General features: G+C 43.6%; 1 protein-coding gene across 5 annotated transcripts in view; it reads left to right on the top strand.

The window, feature by feature from the left end:
* PDE4B (phosphodiesterase 4B) overlaps positions 1–19,253 on the top strand; it is a 219,593-nt gene that overhangs the window by 109,579 nt on the left and 90,761 nt on the right. The window contains exon 1 of one of the 5 annotated variants that reach the window (XM_069788486.1): positions 14,022–14,975. The exons of 3 other annotated variants lie outside the window; for them this stretch is intronic. In XM_069788486.1, coding sequence (XP_069644587.1) covers positions 14,929–14,975 — 47 coding nt within the window. In that variant the 5' untranslated portion in view covers positions 14,022–14,928. Of the gene's footprint in view, positions 1–14,021; positions 14,976–16,909; positions 17,035–19,253 lie in introns of those variants that run through there. One more of the 5 variants, XM_069788483.1, reaches the window with a different exon arrangement.

The raw sequence follows: 19,253 nt of genomic DNA, 5'->3' as shown, positions 1-19,253 counted from the left end.
ATGATGCAAGAACAGAGGCAACCGTAGTTGCTTAATCTTATTGACACAGACTGGTCTTGTTGCTCTGTGCTCCCAATGAGGGATGGTTCCGTGGTCCATATCGCCTTCCACTACATTTAGGCATATTGATGACTTTATTTGACATACGACATGACTTACCGTCTTTGTCATCCATAATGTTAAGTCATCTGTTGCAGAACAGAATCGGCTATACCCTAGAGTTTGGAGGAATGAAAAACATTAAGAAGCTCAGCTTCCCATCATTCAAAACAAGATAGTTTTCACACCAGCTGCTTCCCGGTATATGTATTTTCTGTGACAACTGGGGCAATTTTCTGTCTCAGCAGGTAGATTGTCTCTTTGCAGTATGTCGAGCTGTATACAGCCGTTGTTTAGGAGGAGCTGAAGAGACAGAGGCATGATATTAGGATCCAACACAACTCTAAGTAAGTGGATCTTTTCTCTCTGAACAGTAGGGGTTGAGCTGCACTTCTAATGAAGCATTTCTTAGGCAGACAGAGAAGTGTCATTTATCAGCCGTGAATTGCCTCATTTAGGGGACTAGATCCATCTCTGAATTTTCTGCTGTTGTATCAGTTGCTTTCAGAATAGAGAGAGAATTTAATATCTAACCTGCTCTTTGGGGAAAAGTAGCAATATATTACATACTGCAGCAATAATTTGTATTTCAGCCGGCCGGTCTTCCTGCAGCTGGAAACATGTGGCTGGGGGTATATGTGTAACACCCATATGATCACACCTTGACATTTGAAAAGGTCATCACTTTTGAGTTAACTACCACTTCTTGCTTCAAGCAGTGAGATCCTAACATGCTGTACATACAAGAGTATTGTAACATGAATGGAGAAGGACGTTTCATGAATGCCTGTTTATGATGATTGCAGACCGTGCTAAATCTGCGTAGCTTTGCTGCGATTCAGGGTTGTTTATTTGCCGTCAATCGTAAAAACATTGGTAACAGTTCCGTCGTGATACATTACTCTTCAATTGCTGCATGAATAATAGAGAAACACCAAAAATACAGAAGATGTTGGGTTGCACGTGGTCTCTGTTGGAGCCCTTTCTTTCAAAGGAAGGTGCAAAGCACAACTGACTGAAGAAAGGAGAGGATGTATTCTTCTCAAATCAACTTAAATAGAAAGGCAAGTAATGCTTATCTTGCAGGGAGTCACTTCAGTCCACAAAGTAGGAAACCTTGCTCAGTCTGACCCTACCTATGGTGTTTGTAATGTCAATGTAATTCTAAATCCTGGTCTTTAATAGGACAAGGTTCTGTAGAAGTAAGAGAAGATGGCCTCCTAGCTGTCCATCAGATTTCTTTCAAGGCTGTCTGTGTTAACTTGTATATTATGGTAGTTTTAGTCATCTGAAACAGTTTCTTACTTACAGAAGCAGTAGACTCTATACCTTTTCCAAGTAGACTACAGTAGGATCTTCAACAGGATGTTCGTCATCTTCTTTTCCCCGTAATGATGTTTTCTGCCCCAAAGGCTGTTTATATATTGTCCTAAATGTATGACAGAACTAATTCCTGGTTAATAGAAATACCAGATTTACTGCTGTTTGTGGTAGTATGTGGGGGTCATCTGTGAAAACACACATACCTCCCAAATCCAAAACACGACAATCTTACTTTGCTGACTCAGGAGCAGTATCTACATACACACGACTATTTGCTTGTGATAACATGAGGTGAAATTTTGCCTCAAGTCTTTTTCTCCTCTTGCCTTCCCTGCCTCCCATTACTTAATATTCTCTTTTTTCCCCCAGTACTTCCCCTGTAAATGACCCTACCATAGACTGCCCACTCAAGTCTAAAAGACTATCTGCTTCTGATTTTGTGTGAATCATTTAAGGGCATATGTTCCAGTTACAGCGCATTCATTTCCTTTTAAAGTATAGTCTGGACACATAAGAAAATATAGTATTTCAGTACAGAGCTTCACATTTTCAGATGGGGATTCGTCTGTATCGACTCTTCTCAGTAACTGCGATTCTTCTTGGGACAGTGCTTTGGTCATGAGATTAAAACTCTGTTTCAGCAAGGAACTTAAGCACATATTCAACGTTAAGCACAATAATCTTTATCCATAAAAGCATTCAAATTCCATTCCCTGTGATTTACCTCTGTTTCTTCAACTGATTGAACTCACAAGTGTCATGACGCTTCCTTTTATTGAAACTCACTCTATTCATTGTGGAAAAAACCCTGCAGTGTAATGTTTAATCAAAAAGACATGATGGTCAGAGAATAAATCTTTCTTATTTTAAAACATTTATACAAGGAAAAGGAAAATCTATCAGAAGCGAGAGAATCTCCAGAGAATGGCAAATACAAGTTAAGGGCTGTGAAACAGTTTCACTCCTGCGTTCAGTTTTGCTGTATGAAAACACAAGGTTATAATTTTGTAAATCTTGGTTTTAATAATCCATTTCCCCAAGTAGCCTAGTAGTAGAATTTAACAGAAATAATGTTTTGATAATCTGTTCAGTGCATAGCAAAAATACCCTATTATTTATAAAAGTATAAAAATTAACAATAGAATTAGAGAATGATATAAAATTACAGATTTATAGAATAAATAATTCTTTAATTCTTTAAAACTTCTTAGGAAAAAATATCGGCTTTACAGTAGAATTTAATAGATAATTCTTTTCCATTTATCTTTTCAATTAATTTTTTTGTAGAATTCAATTGGCATCTTTTTAATTGAAATGATTTAGAGATTTTCTACAGTAAAAACACCAAGGAATCATAAGCAGAATAGAACTGGCCAGTATATTTTTAAACTAAACTCTTCAGTTCCTTTTAACTAAGTTCCTCAGGCCATATTTATATTTTAGTGAAAGAATCTACCTACTTTCTGTGACTACAGGATTTTCATTCTTGAACTATTTTCATGTTGTGGATGTTTGTTAAGAGTGTAGCACTGGGACTGCAGTAACAAATACACGCTTTTACCTTTGGTTCTGCTGGGAAAAGTAGTGCTGGTGAAAATCCAGAGTAGTTTAGTTTTTGGGCCATTCTGTATTCTGACTCCTGGTCAGTTATATCATAGAATAGAATCATTGAGGTTGGAAAAGACCTTTAAGATCAACGAGTCGAACCGCTAACCTCGCACTGCCAAGTCCACCACTAACCCATGTCCCTAAGCACCACATCTACGCGTCTTTTAAATACCTCCAGGGTGGTGACTCAACCACCTCCCTGGGCAGCCTGTTCCAATGCTTGATAGCCCTTTCCGTGAAAAAATGTTTCCTATATCCAGTCTGCGCCTCCCTTGGTGCACCCTGAGGCCGTTTCTGTATGTTTATGAATATAAAGATTTGGAAAGTGGACATTGTGAAGACCAGGACACATGTGTTTCTTGATCCCGCTGGCTGAAGCAACCACACCAGCTCTTGCCAACACTTGTACAAGTGGATCTCTGGTAGTCCAGTGTCTTACTGGGGTATGAGAAAGGATTTTGCTCCTGACTACAAAAGCTCTATAGCTAAGCCAATCAATATTATGTTGAGTTTTATACAGTAGTTTATTGTAGAGCAAACAGTATTTGGCTAAAAGTCAGTGCTAACAATAGTGCTTTGTACTAGAGCCCGACTGACAAGGTATGTGCGGGTGGTGGTACTTGATGGTGCTTCAGCCTTTGTGGCCAAATGTTGTTTACAACAGGCACTAACAGCAGCATGTTGATGGTTATTCAAGGTTTTAAAGTCTCCTAAATGAATAAATGTTAGCTCTTGACTGTTTCAGTTTTGTTTGTCACTTAAAGGTTTTCTTTCAATCCTGGTGCAGAGTATAGCTAAATCCAAATCTACCAAATTCTTTTAAATGGGCAAACAATTATATTTTTTAGTGTAATTCAATGGGTTTATTGTTTTGGTTGATACGAAGACTTACTACTCCAATAATTGAGATAAGTGCATTTTCATTGTGTTCTATTGCTAATAAAATAGTTGCAATTTAACATCTTGCTGGCTAAAAATAGCTAGACCTTGGGCCTAATTACAGAGTTTTCTTTTGCTTAAGATGGTGTGCGATGGAGGTTGAAAGGGTTTGTTTCCAAGGAAACAAATGCACTGCACTTGCCTTGCATCAAACGTTTCCAGTAAGAAAATGCCATAACCAGGCTCCCGGGAGAGAAAAGTGTCGGGGGGCAACGGTGGCCCGCGCGGAGCCTTTTTCTAAAAACATCTGGGTTCATGTTTTCCTGAAAGTGGGAGCGTATTTCTCAAACTGCTATTTGGGTGCATGAAAAAAGCGGTGTAGTGTCAGCATCCTAATTCTGGCGTCTCAGGCTTTGTCACCCCGGCTCAGCGGGGTTTCTTTTGTGCAGGTGTCAGTAGTGCTCTTGAAAAAATATGCGGTGCTATAGGAACATCCTTTACGGTTAAAATAATACACCTGCTATTTTATATTACAGCTCTACTTTTCCATGTAACTTTTATTTTCCATATTAGATAAAGAAAGTCAACATATTTTGAGTAGACATATTTTTGGCGTTTTTATGTGTCGCTACTCTCAGGTGTCACATAACACCTGCGATGTGAAAAAGGGCTGAGGAGTGCAGAGGGGAGATGCTTCCCCATTTCTTGCCCTTTTATCTGAAATTTGGTTTTGTCAGGGAAATGGGAGCAATAAAAAATGGTTTGAAAGTCGTAGTAATGGGCAAAGAAATTGGAAAGAGTCCAGATGCCAAAGTCCAAAAGTTTTGTGTGTGTGTGTGTATGGTCCGCCCCCCACCCCCCCCCACCCCCAAACCTGGAAACATTTAGGAAGAGCATACCGTGTCCCTCTTCCTGAGTTAGTGATATTTAGAGGGTAGGGAACGTAAGTGATAAGGAGTAACAGTTAAATATATACACTCACGATGCCAGGCTGCGACGTGGACTATTCTGAGATGCATGAGTAAGTCTCTCGAAGGACTTAAACCTCTTCATGAAATCTGTTCTGGGAATAGTATTTTTTCATCATATACCATAGGTCATCTAGAAAGCCAGGCAAGAGCAGTCCATAGAAAACATCACTGAGGACGGTGGGAAAGGCTCTTCTAAGGGGCACCTCTCTGCCAAGAGAGGCAGATTTTGTGCAGAACAAGTCTGTCCTTCCTACCAGATCCTGGACTAGATAGGACTGAAATATCTCATTTCAGCCCTGGCGTCTTTAGAAACCATGTGTTTCTACCTACAGTGTTGAACTGCCTGGTCAAGCTAGATTAATGAGCTTTATCTATTTGAAATTAATATGTTTGCATTAAATTATGTGCAATGTCATTTCTCTTTCAAAACGTTGTTACAATGCCAAACCTCAGTAAAATAGACGTATGTTTTCTGCGGGTCTTTGGCAGAGCTTGCACTCTTGAATAGCAAGATCCCCAGTTTCCTGCAAAGCCTTTGCTGGCAAAGCTCAGAAATTTCACCTAGCTCAGAAAGAGTGATGCTTTGGGGATTGGTAAATCCCCAGTCTAATCCCCTGGGAGAAGCAGTGCTTCCAGCAATGGCGGGAGAGGTGTGTGGGTGCTGTAACACACACCGGCATCGCCCAAGGCTGCCGAACCCTGGGAGTTGGATGCTTTTACACTGCTGGTAATAATGGCAGGAAAAAGAGCATCATCTGGGCGAACACCTTCTGTACTGCTGCGTGATATAAACCCCTCCGGTGCACCTCTCAATGACAGGGGGGTACATGCGCTCACGTGAAGCCGATCCTCATGACGCTGTCTTTGAAAGTGCTTTGCCTGGAACCAAAGTAGGTATTCCCTCAAATTCCATCAGGGTATACCTGTTCTCTAATTAGGTTCAACCCAGGCAATAAACTTAGAAAATAAAAAAATAATAATGACTTTAAGAAGTCCTTTCCCTCTGCATTTCTTTATGTCCATTGTTTCTGTTTTGCAAAGCTGATTTCCCACTGGGGAAGATGGGAACATGAGGGAGATGGATTTCTGACGTATGTACCTTGAGAATAATGGTTCTGTGTATTCAGTGAGAACAAAATATAATAGTTAGTTATGTTAAGTGACAAGATGTGTTGCTAAATACACGGGAAGAGCAGGTTTGCAAAGAGCACATCATTTTTATTCAGTCCCATTTCAGCTCATCTGTCTTGCTGCTGCACTGCATTTGAGATCTCTGCAAAGTGATCCCGATGGAAAGTATTTGGATGGATGTTTAAATGTCCATCTAGCTCATACATACATTAGTTTAATGGCCACAAGACAGCAGAAGTGTTTGTAAGAGATGAGGATTGTATAAAAACAGTAAATGTGGCCATGAAGCTGTTCTCTCCTTGATACAGCTTCCAAGTGTGTTTCTTCAAGTTCGCTAACCTTTTTGTTAAACTATAGTTAATATTCTCTTGTTTTCACCTTGCTTGGCCACTGAAGGATTTGAGTGGGGTTCCCCATGCTCCCCATGCTTAGGGGTTTGCAGTTTTACAGGAACAGAGACTACAGCTCAGCCAATATAGCAAAAAAGGAGAAAATGTCCTGCGCTCAACACACCACCACCACTTCTTTCATGCCCTCAAGTGAAGGAGATTTAAAACCAGAGACCAGCAGTGCCAGGAGCACTGAGAGGAGGTAGAAGTACCCACAGCACGTCTAAGCCACCCTGGAGCTCACCCACCTTGGACCTGGTTCAGAGCAAATTATTGCCATGTGCTGTATGTATTTCACAGTGTGCTGCGCTCTGTGACAGGCATTTAATGACAAAGCATGACTTACTTTGTAGAGCTAACTCTGGGAAATGTTCTGGGATAATGATGGCACATTCACTGTTTTCAAATTATTTAAAAATTATCACTGTTCTGATTTTTCACAGTTTTAGCATGCCAAAATCTCCTGGCTTGGATGAATGCGTAGAGACATGTATTATTCTGCTGCTGGAAGTTAAAATGAGAGTGATTTCAATAGGAAAAAATATCTATTGTCAATATAAGTTACTTCTTTGTTACAGAAACATAATATATCATTGAGAGGGAAGTTTCAATATGCCAAGGAAATGATGTATTAAACAAAATCTTAACACTGGTAAGTTTTGCAATATTGTTTTAGCTTTTTTAGTTTTCAGAAGGAGTCTGAGAAACTGAAGATTTCCTACAGGGTTCGAGATACTGTATTATCTTCTTTAGAGTGAAAATCAGGGATTGTAATATTTGTTAAAGGTAGGTGAAGAGCCTTGTTCCTAGCCTTGTAGGTAAGAGCCTTCTCTCTGTCCTGCCCCGGATGGTTGCACTCAGTATTTGACTGCTGTAAGGATGTGATACCTGGAGATGGGTGCAGTGGTGACAGGCTGTGCTGGGACCAGCCTGTGTTCAGAAGCTGGTGGTGGCCATTTCACGTCCAAACAAGTGCTAAGTGGTAAATTTGCAAAGATTCGGAAGCTTCTCCTCTTGGGGTTCACTTGGCATCACCATGGCCATGGCCAGGGGTGGATGTAAAATACTTGCTTGCAAGTGAGGAAGCATATGGAGAATGTGATTGAATTTTCCTGTCTGTTCTGGGGCTTCCTCCCTGTCACAAAATCAGATGTAATAGAAAATATTTTAAAATATTTTTGTGCAGATGGATTTGTACTCAAAGGAAATTGAGAGCATGATGGGAGTTAACATTACGGGAGAGAGCAGAAAGGAGCAATCTGAGTGCCTGAGGAAACTGCTGCTTTCCCTCGTCTCCTGTCACGAAATAGCTCCTTAAGTACTGCACTCCGAAATTGTCATCTGCTTGTTTTAACACAAAATGCCATCATGTAAAAATACCCCTTCTTCAGTCAAGGAGATACGAAAGCTAATGCTCTCAAAAGCTACAGCTTAAAGGGTTGAAGACATGAAAAAAAAAAAGAAAAAAGCATTGAGGGTTATAAGTCATAATATTATGACCTATGTTAAAGAGGGAATTATTTTTTTCACGTATAAATCAGTGCTGTAGGTGAGGCCTAGGGAAGCCAGCAAAGCTCGTTGCTGCTGAGTGCCTTCCCACCCGCCGCCCTGGTCCTCGTACTTTATCACGTCTAGAAATCCGGTCCTTTACGTAGGTATCTAAATTCGAGTCCAGCTTTAGAGTCTGAAAACACCAGGGCCACGTCAGAGCCCAGGGCTGTGTTTGTGGGGGTTTATTACTCATCCAGAAGACGTCCAGCCTGGTGTGGGGCTCAGATTTTCATCCTGGCCTGCAGCAGGGAGTGGGAAGATGGAAGAGCGCGCCGGCGTCAGGCATTCGTTCGGCATCTGCTTTTCCAGATGGCTCCACCGATGGCGGGGGGACCCAGAGTCACGGCGTGGAAAGCTTGGGAAGCCTCACAATGCTTGATACATTACCGCCTAACTACTCTGAGATGCCTCATCTCTAATTATTAGTCTGCTTACAGGTGATAATATTCTGATATGCAAGGAATTACAGCACTTTTTCTCTGTTACTTCATTTAGTTTCATCCAGAAAGCAGCTGTCAGTGTTTCTTCCCTAACCGAGGTAGTACAGCAACTGCGTGTCCAAAGAAGTGGAGCATCGAGAGCAAACAAATGTCGTCTTAGGCACAGAGCCTAAGTTTCTGGTAGTTTCTGTATCCATCAGATAAATGATGCTTGGTTTTGGTTTAGTCACTTCGCGTGCTGCGGTGGGAACTTGCATCCCCTGCAGCATCTCTTCCACAAATTGGTTTGCGAAAGCTTTAGAGGTTGGAAGTAGCCAAAGTGGAACATAAAATTAAAGCTCCCTAAAGATGCAGTAAAACTCAAAATATAATCCAGATGGAAACCTGTTCAATGCATGCACTTCTTCTGTATACGGCACATTCCCAGCTTTCAGATTTTGATGTGCTCTCACCAAAAATGTGCATTCTAAAGATGTCATCATATATGCTGTTGACATAAAATAGATAAAAACTCTCCCACTAATTAATTGCAAGCTAAGTCAGTACTAAGACCCCTTGGAGATTGTTTTGAAGAACGTGGCACTTGGTATTCACAAACCAGCTGCTGTTGTTGATTCATTATGTTATTTTCTGTTGGAAACTTTTCAGAAACGTTCGCTGGGAGGTTGCAGGATCGAGTATCAGCAAGCTGATTTTCCCTTTTTTTTCCCCTTTGTTTAGTTTCCTCTGTTTTTTGTACAGGCTCTTTCTGACTCTCTCCCACTTTACCCACACCAGTCTGGTACATTGTTGTGGCTCACTGGGCTGCGGTACAATGTAAGAGCTGGGTCCTGCATGTCGATGCATGCTCTGCAGCGCAGAAGGTGATGCCCCGCGCATCGCTCTGTGTCCGGTGCTCGCTTCTCCCTGTGCGGTGGCCAGAGAGGTTTGGGGGTTTCTCCGAGGGAAAAGCCTGCGCTCTTGTCTGAAGGCGAATGCCGTCTCTCGGATTTAGCCCCCTTTAAGTGAATGGTTTTGCTTTGAAACGCCTCCTCTTCCATGTTAAGTTGCTTGGCTTGAGTCTTACCCGTTAGAAAGTACGGTTTTATTTACGGGAAGCGGGGAAGGAAGGTGTTGGTGAGAAAGATGGAGGTGATGTATCTGTTTCGAAAAGATGAATCGTCCTGGGGGGAGCTTTATTTTTGCATTTGTGGAGGAGAGATTCAGGGTATATTGATAGCATTGCTCCAGAAACTGCAGTTTCCTGCTGCCAAATGACTTTTAATGATACCACTTTCAGAAAACATAAAGTGCTTGTGCCATCTCCCGCCTGTATTTACCCAGAGCTCTGTAGGCCGAGTTTAACGTGAGTGTAAGACAACGTGAGGGAGCCCATCATTCACGTTCAGCACCTCTTAAACACCCATCGCACAGGTGTAGGGACTGCACCAGCTGCAGAGCAGGGGAAAAAACATCGCTGAAGAGTTGAGTTGACAATTAAACAGTCATCTGGATTGGCAAGAGATTTCGGTGAGCCTGTCCCTAATGAATAGATACCTATAATTATGCTTGCTACTTTCTGCTGTCCAACACTCGGCTTATTTAGCCTTGTATTCCTGGGAGGTCTTTGGCATACGCATTTTGCAGAAGAGTGTGTGAGATCCAGGTCAGATTTTGGAGCCAGTAGTTTCCTGGCACACCGAATTACCTGCAGGTTTCAAGTCAGCTTACAGCAGGTGTAGCTTATTATTTGGTGAATAGAATTCCAAAATTCAAGAAAAACAGATTATCCTAAAATTATGTTTGATGAGCTAATTATTTTGAATAGATGTGTATGTTTTATGATTGCATTTCTTAATTAAGTATATTTTTCAGTATTACATGGAGAATGCTGGTATTTAATGTAAGGGTTGGCAAGGTAATGTTCCTGGAGCTCTTGGGTCAGTCCTTGGGCAGCCTATTTAAGAGAAAGAAGGAAATTTGAATTGCAAATCAGTATTTCATCATTATGAATCAGTGTGGCCAGAAAGAAGGAATGAATGAAAAGCTTCTGCGTGGCTGAGTAGTTGGTTTGGTGCACAAGCAATTGCATCCTTTCCAAATCAATAGATAGCTTTGTACTCCGCAAAGCAGCCTGTGGCGGCGGCACGTGACAAAAAACCCCAACAATATAAACATTTGTGAAAGGGTCGATACTGCTCTGCAAAAGAGCTAATAAAATACCGGGGAGCAGCATTGGAGTTCGTTTCTGAGTGGTTTTCATGCTTTTTGATTGTAAGCTAGGGTGTTTGCATGTTATCCTGATTATTCCACTATTAACAACGAGGAGGAAGACAAAATATTCCTCTAAATTTATTTAGTATTTTATTTATTTATCTGGGATGAAAACCCCATTATACTCTTGCATTAGGATAGGGTCTTTAACCTGGAAAGAGGCAGCATCGAATGTGCATGTTTTTACAAATGTGCTGTGCTTCTGGTTTGTCTCAAGATATCCAAAATATGAGCTGATTTTTTTTCAGGCTGCTGTATCTGTGCCTTTCGAGGACAGAGAACATTCCTGAGCCTTCGCAGCGACCTGCTGTTGATTGAGGGAATAAAGGTAACGAAGTGCTGAAGGGCCTGGAGTGTTTCAAGCCAGCACGATATCAGGCCAGCTGCGCAATGGCTGCATTATGTAACTTTTCTGAAAGACGTGGAAAAAATGTTACGTGCTGGTTGTCTAGCAAATGGTTTTGAAGAGTCTGTGCAATTTTTCACAAAATATTTGAGGTTTCCCTAGTGGAGCATCGGTGTTGGGGCTGCCAGGATGGACCGATGGGACTAGGACTCATCATTAGTAGGGCTTGCAAAGCCATTTTATCCTCTAATTAATAAACATATTAAATATGTAGATGTGGCACCCAATGGATAAAGACCAAAATGAACAATCTGATGATTTTTTGAAGTGTGTAGGAGTAGGAGGCAGGGCACTCAGCGGTGCTTAGACCCAGAAGCGAGGTAGAAGTGGGTTCTGATCACAGCCCTGGGAGTTATATTCATTTATGTCATGTTGATACTGCAATTGCTAGTCTTTCATTTGGGTCTTCAGTGGAGGATAATTATTCAACTGTCTGAGAAGCTATAGGAGAAAAAAATGGGAGAAAGACTTATTATCCTTCCCACCTGGCCACCATTTGATGACTGCCGTGTTCCCTGCAATTATCCACATCAAGTTCAGGATGCTCGATGAAGGGAAAGGTTGGAAGCGTGAAGAGAGATACCATACAAATGGAAGCAGGGAGAGAAAATGCGGAATCTCAGTGGGGTAGGACAGAAAAGAAGCAATAGTGCACAGAAACGTTTGTTACCAAATTAGCAGTGAATTAATTTTGTCTTGTTCACCAAGAAAAGTGTTGAAGGCCAATGTGGCAGACTTTCTATTCATGAGGGACATGCTGATGTTTTTTCCCAGGCATGGGGGGTGGAGAGCACAGCCATTTTAAACCTGGTAATATTTTAATGTACCAGCCTGGGAGCTGGGGAAAAGCTCAAAAGGCAGAATCGTGTAGGGCAAGAGGAGGACATTAAAAAGGAATTTCTTTGAGTCACATGAAATTGTGAGAGTTTTCAACTTGTTGGGTGCAGATTGAATGAGAAGCCAGCAGAGTGATGGGTGGGAGATTTGGGAGGTGACAGTGGTTTGTTTCTTCCCAAGCCCACGATGTTGGCACATCCAGTGGGAATGGCCCAGAGGCTCGGGTTAAGCTCATTATGTGAGCTGAATTTCTCTTATTTGACAGCAAATTAAATTTCAGCCTGCCCCATGGGGGGAGTTGCTTAATTTAACTCTCACACACAGTGTTTTTCATTTATGAAAACCATATGAGGTATATCAGTGGGTTTGTGATGCTGGGTTTTGCTAGCCTGGCTGTAAGTGCCAAGCGTGTATAGAAGAAGCCTGTGATGCTGGGCTTTACTTCACAGAAGAAATGGAGGGCACAGTGATCTAGAATTCCTGCATCATTAAGAAATGCCTGAAATGTCTTCTGAGCTGAGTTTTCAACTATGTCCAAACCAACACGCGTGTCCAGCATAAGAAACATCACTTTTGAAAATGTGAATTCCCTTTTTGAAGGCAGTAACAGCAGAATTGATGTCTCTGCTGGCTGCACGTAAAAATGGCTGTTTGTACAACTACCTGTTGTACCCGTAGTACAATCTGCAGGCTGGAGTTGAAGATGTGCATGTGTCTGTGTATCTGTATATTTATCTACATCCATGTATGTTTCTGGGCCTTTTTCATATCCAAGTTGCATAATTCTGTGGTCTACACTGATCTGAAAGCAAAATTACTCGTCACTGCGTGTAAAACTGGCTCCTTTCAAAACAAATTGGCAGCAGTGGAGATGCAGCGAAGCAAATGAGAGGCGCAAACTGTTTGCGTATCGATTATCTGTACTCTATCTTTACAGGCACGCTCACTTTTTTATTATACTTTTAAGTTGCCCCTACATTTTTATAAAATGTTTTTTAATGTCAGTAGAATAAAATATGATTTCAAGTTTCACCTAACAGTTACAGAAGAGGAGCAGGTAGTTCTTCCAGTCTGGGTTTTTGCTTAGCTTTGACTGTCTCGGCGCAAACTGTTGAGTTGTGACTTAGTATGTAACGACATTGCCAGTCTACCCGGTCCTGTGTATTTTGAAATTGGATTTGAGATCTTAATTAATAAAACAGTTACTCATTCCCCTTTCCAGTTTGGACTTACAACGCATGGACAGGGTGGTCTGGCAGGCTTCAGGTCTCGGCATAGGGATGAGACCCCTCGAGCCGTGGGGTGCCATCCCCTGCTCAGTGCCCCGGGCTGCTGGGCTCCCCTCTCGCTGCTTTGGGTACCCTCCTCTCTGTGGGTAGGGAACAGTCTGCATCACTTATGACTCTGATGAAATGTAAAGCCCATTTATACATCACCTATAGAAAGCCCATTTAGACACGTTTGCTTATGCGTTCGATTTCAGCTGATGATAAAATCCCTTGCTTTTGGTTGTCAAGGTGAAATGTCTCGAGACTTCACTGGGAGAAAAAAAAAAAATCCAGTAAACGGAAAATTTGCTCATAGCTAACTGTGCATTTCTTGACATTGAACTTCTTGTTTCCCAAACAGACGGAAGCGCAGCATACCCTCCAGCCTCATTAGCGTAACCCCCTTCCTTGCCCCCGCGTCAGGGTGGGCGGAGGTGCTCCCTGGGCAGGGACGCGTGGGCAGATCCCCTTTTCAGCGTTCCCAAACCATCGCACTGTTGCTGCTGGAAGCGCTTTATATTCTCCTTTATTTAACCAGCCCTCCCTTTGTCCCTAGATCCCCTCCCCGGCTCTGCGTCCCCAGCGCCGACGCCGGCAGAGGCGCAGCCTCGCCGAGCGCCGGCGGCAGCCCCGGTGCGGCTGTGGGTGCGTGGTGGGGGGCTGGCAGCCAAACCCCGGGCTGCTCCGCTGCGGAAAGCCCTTTTTTCGGGAGCTGCTCCCCGCACGGCTCCGTGGCGGCTGTCTTCCCACCACCCACCCCCTGACGTCTCGATGCACCAGGGAGCTGTGCTGGGTTTGATGTTTAGCGGCGGGATTTAGATGTAAATCTTGTAAAATTCCATTTTATGCAGAGACACGCAAATCTGCTCTCGCTCAAAGGCTCTGGGTGAAGTTGCAGCTGCGGACGTAGCTGCTGGGAGGATTTTCCTGCAGGCAGAGCACCTCTCCAGCCAGGCAGAGGGAGGGCTGGAGAGGCAGCTAGGGATGCCGTCCAGAAACACAGACCCGTCCCTGAGTGACAGCAGTAACGCAGAGCACGCCTGTGTCTGTGCAGAATGACCCCTTACAGGGAGCTTGCAGCCCTCTGAAAGCTTTGCCGTTTCTTCTAGTTTGGTGGGATGGATAAGCCAGGCCTTTTGCTGTAGAGACGTGCTCCCTCCTGCCTGTAACCCCTAACCTGGACAGGGACCTGGGTCCTCCCCGTAGCTGCCTGCACCCCGTCACCCCAGGAATGTCATCCTCGCGTCTGTGGTGCGGAGCGGGTTGCGCAGGAGGGACCTGGGAGCGGAGTTTCTGCAGCATCCGAAAACTTTGATTCGTCTGTGAAGGCAGTGAATGAACGAGGGATATGACCTGGAAAGGATAAACAGGAAAATGGGGATGTTTCTCCAGCTTGGAAAAGGCTTGCTTTTTTTTCACCCCCTGTCTCAGGATCACTAGAAGGGATTATACAAATGAGAGCAGGAAACTGCAGTCAGGGCTTTGCCAGAAATAGATTTTTTTTTTTTCTTCTTCTTCTGATATAAATGAAGAAATATGGGAGTCCGTAGAGGCTGTTCCACATGCACCCTCACATTTTGATTGCCAAGTCATTTGCATTCGTATATAAAGTGACATCCACCCTGCAATGGGAGTTGACATGTAATCACAAAGAATAAAAACTCCTGGAAACATCTACGTGCCACTGATACAACTTCAGAAAAGAAGTTTGGAACAAGCGGAAAATGTACTGAATATTTTCAGACCAGTAGAAGACAAGTATCATCTTGGAAGATGTTAAATATTAATTTTTTACCTAATCGGCGTCATTCGTGGATTTGGTAAGTATTACTTGGTTTTGTCCGGATCAGAGCAGTTCTGGTGGGCAAAAGAGCTTGAAAGTGTGCGATTTTACATTTGCAAAAAGCAGCTGCTGAACGGAAGCATTGATAAGGATATGCGTGTTCCCCGGGCTGTAAGATTGTCACGGTGCTTGCTGAATATTTTCTTTTCCTCTGTCTTTCCTGATCAGATTTTGATCTCACAACGCACCCTCACAATGCCTAGTAATTGGTGGGGTGTGAAGAGGATGGAGAATTTTCTATTGTGCTTAATTATTTTTGTTATAAGATGTGTATGAACATACATTTTCATTTTAAAAAGTAATGAGTCACTAAAATGTCTTTCCACTTGTGTGATTTCATGGTGTTACCTCTGTACCTTCTCAAGTCTGTTGTCAACTACTCTTGCATTTTAATAAGCAGATGGAGCTGCCGCTGCTGCCTCTGCTCTAATCTGGTCGTGTTAGGGCAGAGGGAGATGTGAGGGAAACTTCAGAGGCATGTCCCACGGGTTTGTGTTTGATAGACTGCACTGAAACGGGTTTCCTTTTTATAGGTAAAGGTCTGCGGTTGGAGTTAAGGTATGAGGTCATTGGGTAGTGTGATATATATGGGCTTACAGTTGCAGATATTCTCTGTAGTCTATACAGCATCTTGTAAGAATACAAAAACTAGAGACAATTTTACATTCTAGATCTTCAAATACTGTATTCTGTAGTCTTACCTATACACATATATATTCTGGTCTTACATAGAATTTATTCTATGTAATCTTATTATTGCTTATAATCGTTTAACTGTGGCTCCCTCTGCATTAGGCTCCAAGATGAACCTATAGCTTAGTATTTGTATATATTAATAAAAATATCAAGGCTCTGAGCGTTTAAACGGTGCTGTAAAGATACACAGTTAGCTTTCCTTCTCCAGAGCACAGAGTCTGCTCATCAAGAAGGGCCGTGTGTGGTGTTTCAGGGACAGGAGAATGGAAAGGTGAATGTTTAGAGAAGAGGAAAAATGCATTATTGTATTATCGGAAGACCTCTGGTTAAAGCAAACGTTAAGAAAGGAAGAAACAGGGCCCCTAGAAACAAGGAGGCAGCAAGAAGGGGAAGGAGGGAGGGTCCCACCGGTTGCTTGAGTTCTCTGTGCGAGGTGCCGTGTGTCCTCCCTTCCCGAGGACAGGTTCACGTCAGTGAGAGGTTTTCTTAATTAAAAAAACCAACAGCGTCTGTCATTACATTGCATAAACGTTAGGGCTGTGTCTTCCGCACTCAGAGAGGCGTTGATGAATCTATCGACAGCTGAGATGAGAAGTACTGCTCTGTGGGGTGGGATGGACGGTGAGGTTGTTCTCCTTCCCGCCGCCGGCTGTGCCGGCCCGGGGGAGCCACGGCAGTGGCACGGCGCTGCCCAGACACCCCCCGTCCTTCTGCCGGACAGACCTGGTGGCCCGTGTCACCTCGCCGGCTCACACGGCTGCTGTGTGCTGGGGAGGCCAAAGGGTGTTGGTGGCACGTGTCCCTGCCCGGCCGAAGCAGTCCAGCACGTGCTGTTCGGGTGGCTGTGCTGGCCGCCTTGCCGTGCTCGCTCTGTTTGACTCCTGTATTCGCTCCCCAAGCAGATGTAATGCTTGCAGAAGAATAAGGACCATGTAATCAAGGTGTCAGATATACAACTGCTGTGCTACGCATCACACAGTCTCGTAGTTTCAGACAAGCACGTTACTGGCATCCGTCATCTTTGTACCAAAATACTTCAGCTTTCCTTTCTCTGTACGTGCCCATTTGTCTGCAGCAGTAGAGGAGAGTTCAGATGTGCTATCCAGGCGTGCGTGTTGAAGATCCCAGCAGGATCTCGACAAGCAGCGGCCACGGGAGTGTCAAAATCTGCATAACATTGCCCCTGCAAAACTGTTTCTGTGTGCGAGCAAGCTCCGAAGGCACCCGGCCATGGGGGATGCAGTCCGGTGCCGGCAGATCAGGCTGGGCGAGCTCAGGAAGGAAGATGTGCCTTTGCTGCCAGCACTCAGCGACGTGCCAGATCTGAAGGACGGAGATAAGTGAGGAATCATGTGGCTGCGCCTGACGCAGCAGCAGGTGTTGCTGTGCATTAGCAGAGCCCATATTAGACCTGTCTTGGAATTATTACCATGGCTTCCCCTTGACATTTTGGCAGGGGGAGTTGTTGGTTGAATTTCACAAGTTCCTCTTGAGAAGAAACCCTAGTAGTTTAAGACAGAGGAATATTGGATCAGGAGGAAAGGGGTGGGAAGCGTTAATCGGTGTGCCAGAATTGCAAATGCAGTGAAGAGGAGAGACCGTGTGCGTTAGTTAGGGACGGTGCTAACGCCTGTGCAGAGCAGAGGGTGTTACGGAAAAAAGCGTTTCATTCGCAGAAAGGAGAAATACATTGCTGTAGTTGCAAGAGCAACGTAAGTAGTTGTAGCTCTAGGAAGTGTAGAACTGACATAAATGCTCAGCGGGACTGTAATCCTAAGAGGGAGGGTTGTCAGAGATGGGTCCTGGAGACAAGTGGGGCCATCGGAGCCGATTTGATCAATCAGCAGAGTTTCATGTAATTTAAAACTGTACAGCTCAAAGGGAGCCCTGTCAGTATATTGATTTACAAAGGAGGGGATAGGGGTTATCCTGTAAGAATCCACGTAACCTGTGCACAGGTGGAAATAAAGCATATTCTAGTTACAGCTTCAGCCTGAATCTTGCTAATCATGACCTTTGTAACCGCCAGGTTGCTTGTTCAGAGCATGCATCAGGGATGAGATTTGTTAATTACTGTTAGCCATTTGCACTGTATCTTCAGGCATTTTGTTCCTCTTTTATGCATTCTTGGTCCTCTTCTGAGCTTCTCTTTTCCTCTGTCCCATCATGCATAAGCAAACTCTTTAACTAAACTTTAAAAAAAAGCATTGTAGAGGTTGGTGGAAGCGTAACTGTTTGCTAGCTGGAACTATTAAAAATGTATTAATTAAAATAAATCAACCAAGTAACCATTCACTGACAGGTGGGTATGTGAGTGAACGAACAACTGCTCCATATTGCAAAGGGCTCGTTAAAACCAGATGCTAACGACGCGTTTCAGAGAAGCTGTTTAAACAGTGCAGCCTGGGGCCAGCCCGCATGGCCTTTAGGTTCGGAGCACTGAGTTCTCCACCAAGTTCAAGAGAGGAGCTGGTGGTTCCCATCCATGCGTGGATGATGTGGGGCATCAGTCGCTGCTGCTTTTGGGGGGGGGAGAGGAGAGGGCTTTGCGCTGTGCTGAGGGGTGCTCTGGCTGGACTGGGGCTTTGGAAGGTGTTGTTTTGGGGGAATGGGAAATAGTTGACTGCAGTTGGGAGTACACCAGCCTATCTGTTCTTGTAAATGCACGGTGGAGAAATGGGAAACTTCGTGGTCAGCATTTGTTCATAGGGACGTTTTAAAACTCAGGTCTGTCCCCTGCACAAGTGATGCAGAGACTGAACGGCAGCTGGGTTGTGTCGATCAATAGAATCATAGAAGGATTTGGGTTGGAAGGGGCCTTAAAGATCATCTCGTTCCAACCCCCCATGGGCAGGGACACCTTCCACTAGACCAGGTTGCTCAAAGCTCTGTCCAACCTGGCCTTGATGGAGGAGCAGAAACTCTGTTAAGAGACGATGGAGTGGTGGAACGAAACCCCAGGTCTCTGCTTCTGGCTGGGAACACAGGGAGTTCCTCGAGGTGCTCCGCAGCCCACAGATAACTGCGGTCAGAGTGGCAGGTGCTCTTGGCATATCTTTGTATCAGTACCGAAACGTAAACGTATTTATCGTAGGGGTGATAACCACAGGGTGCAAACCAGCCGTCCTGATGCTAACTCTTTCAACACACTTGGTTCAAGCTGAGATGTTTGCAGTTGGATATGAGGCTGGAAGTGTTTTTCATGTTGTGGTACCATCTATACTGACTATGATTTTTAAATTGAGTTTTGAAGTACTCAGGTTTTGGTCTGGGAGTTAATACTCTCCAATATCGTGGGTAAAAATCCGCTCTACCTTCAAGTTATCTTGTTTTTGTGGGGCTTAGCTGTAACTTTAGATGTACTTAAAACATTTTGGTTGTCTTCATGCATTAATTCCATAGCCTTCTATAAATAGGTAGTATCTTCAACAAAGGAACGATTTATATGCAGAGGGTAGGTTTGAGAGACATAACTCAGAAATCTGTAGGCACAATTTAGAAAGAGAAGGCCAAATATTTCTCTTGTGCTCACAAATGGCTGTAGGAAGCATAAAGAATA

This window comes from Haliaeetus albicilla, chromosome 8 (genome assembly GCF_947461875.1).
Source record: "Haliaeetus albicilla chromosome 8, bHalAlb1.1, whole genome shotgun sequence".
Taxonomy (NCBI): domain Eukaryota; kingdom Metazoa; phylum Chordata; class Aves; order Accipitriformes; family Accipitridae; genus Haliaeetus; species Haliaeetus albicilla.
Note: the sequence above shows the minus strand (reverse complement) of the source record. Positions and strands in the feature narration are given on the sequence as shown.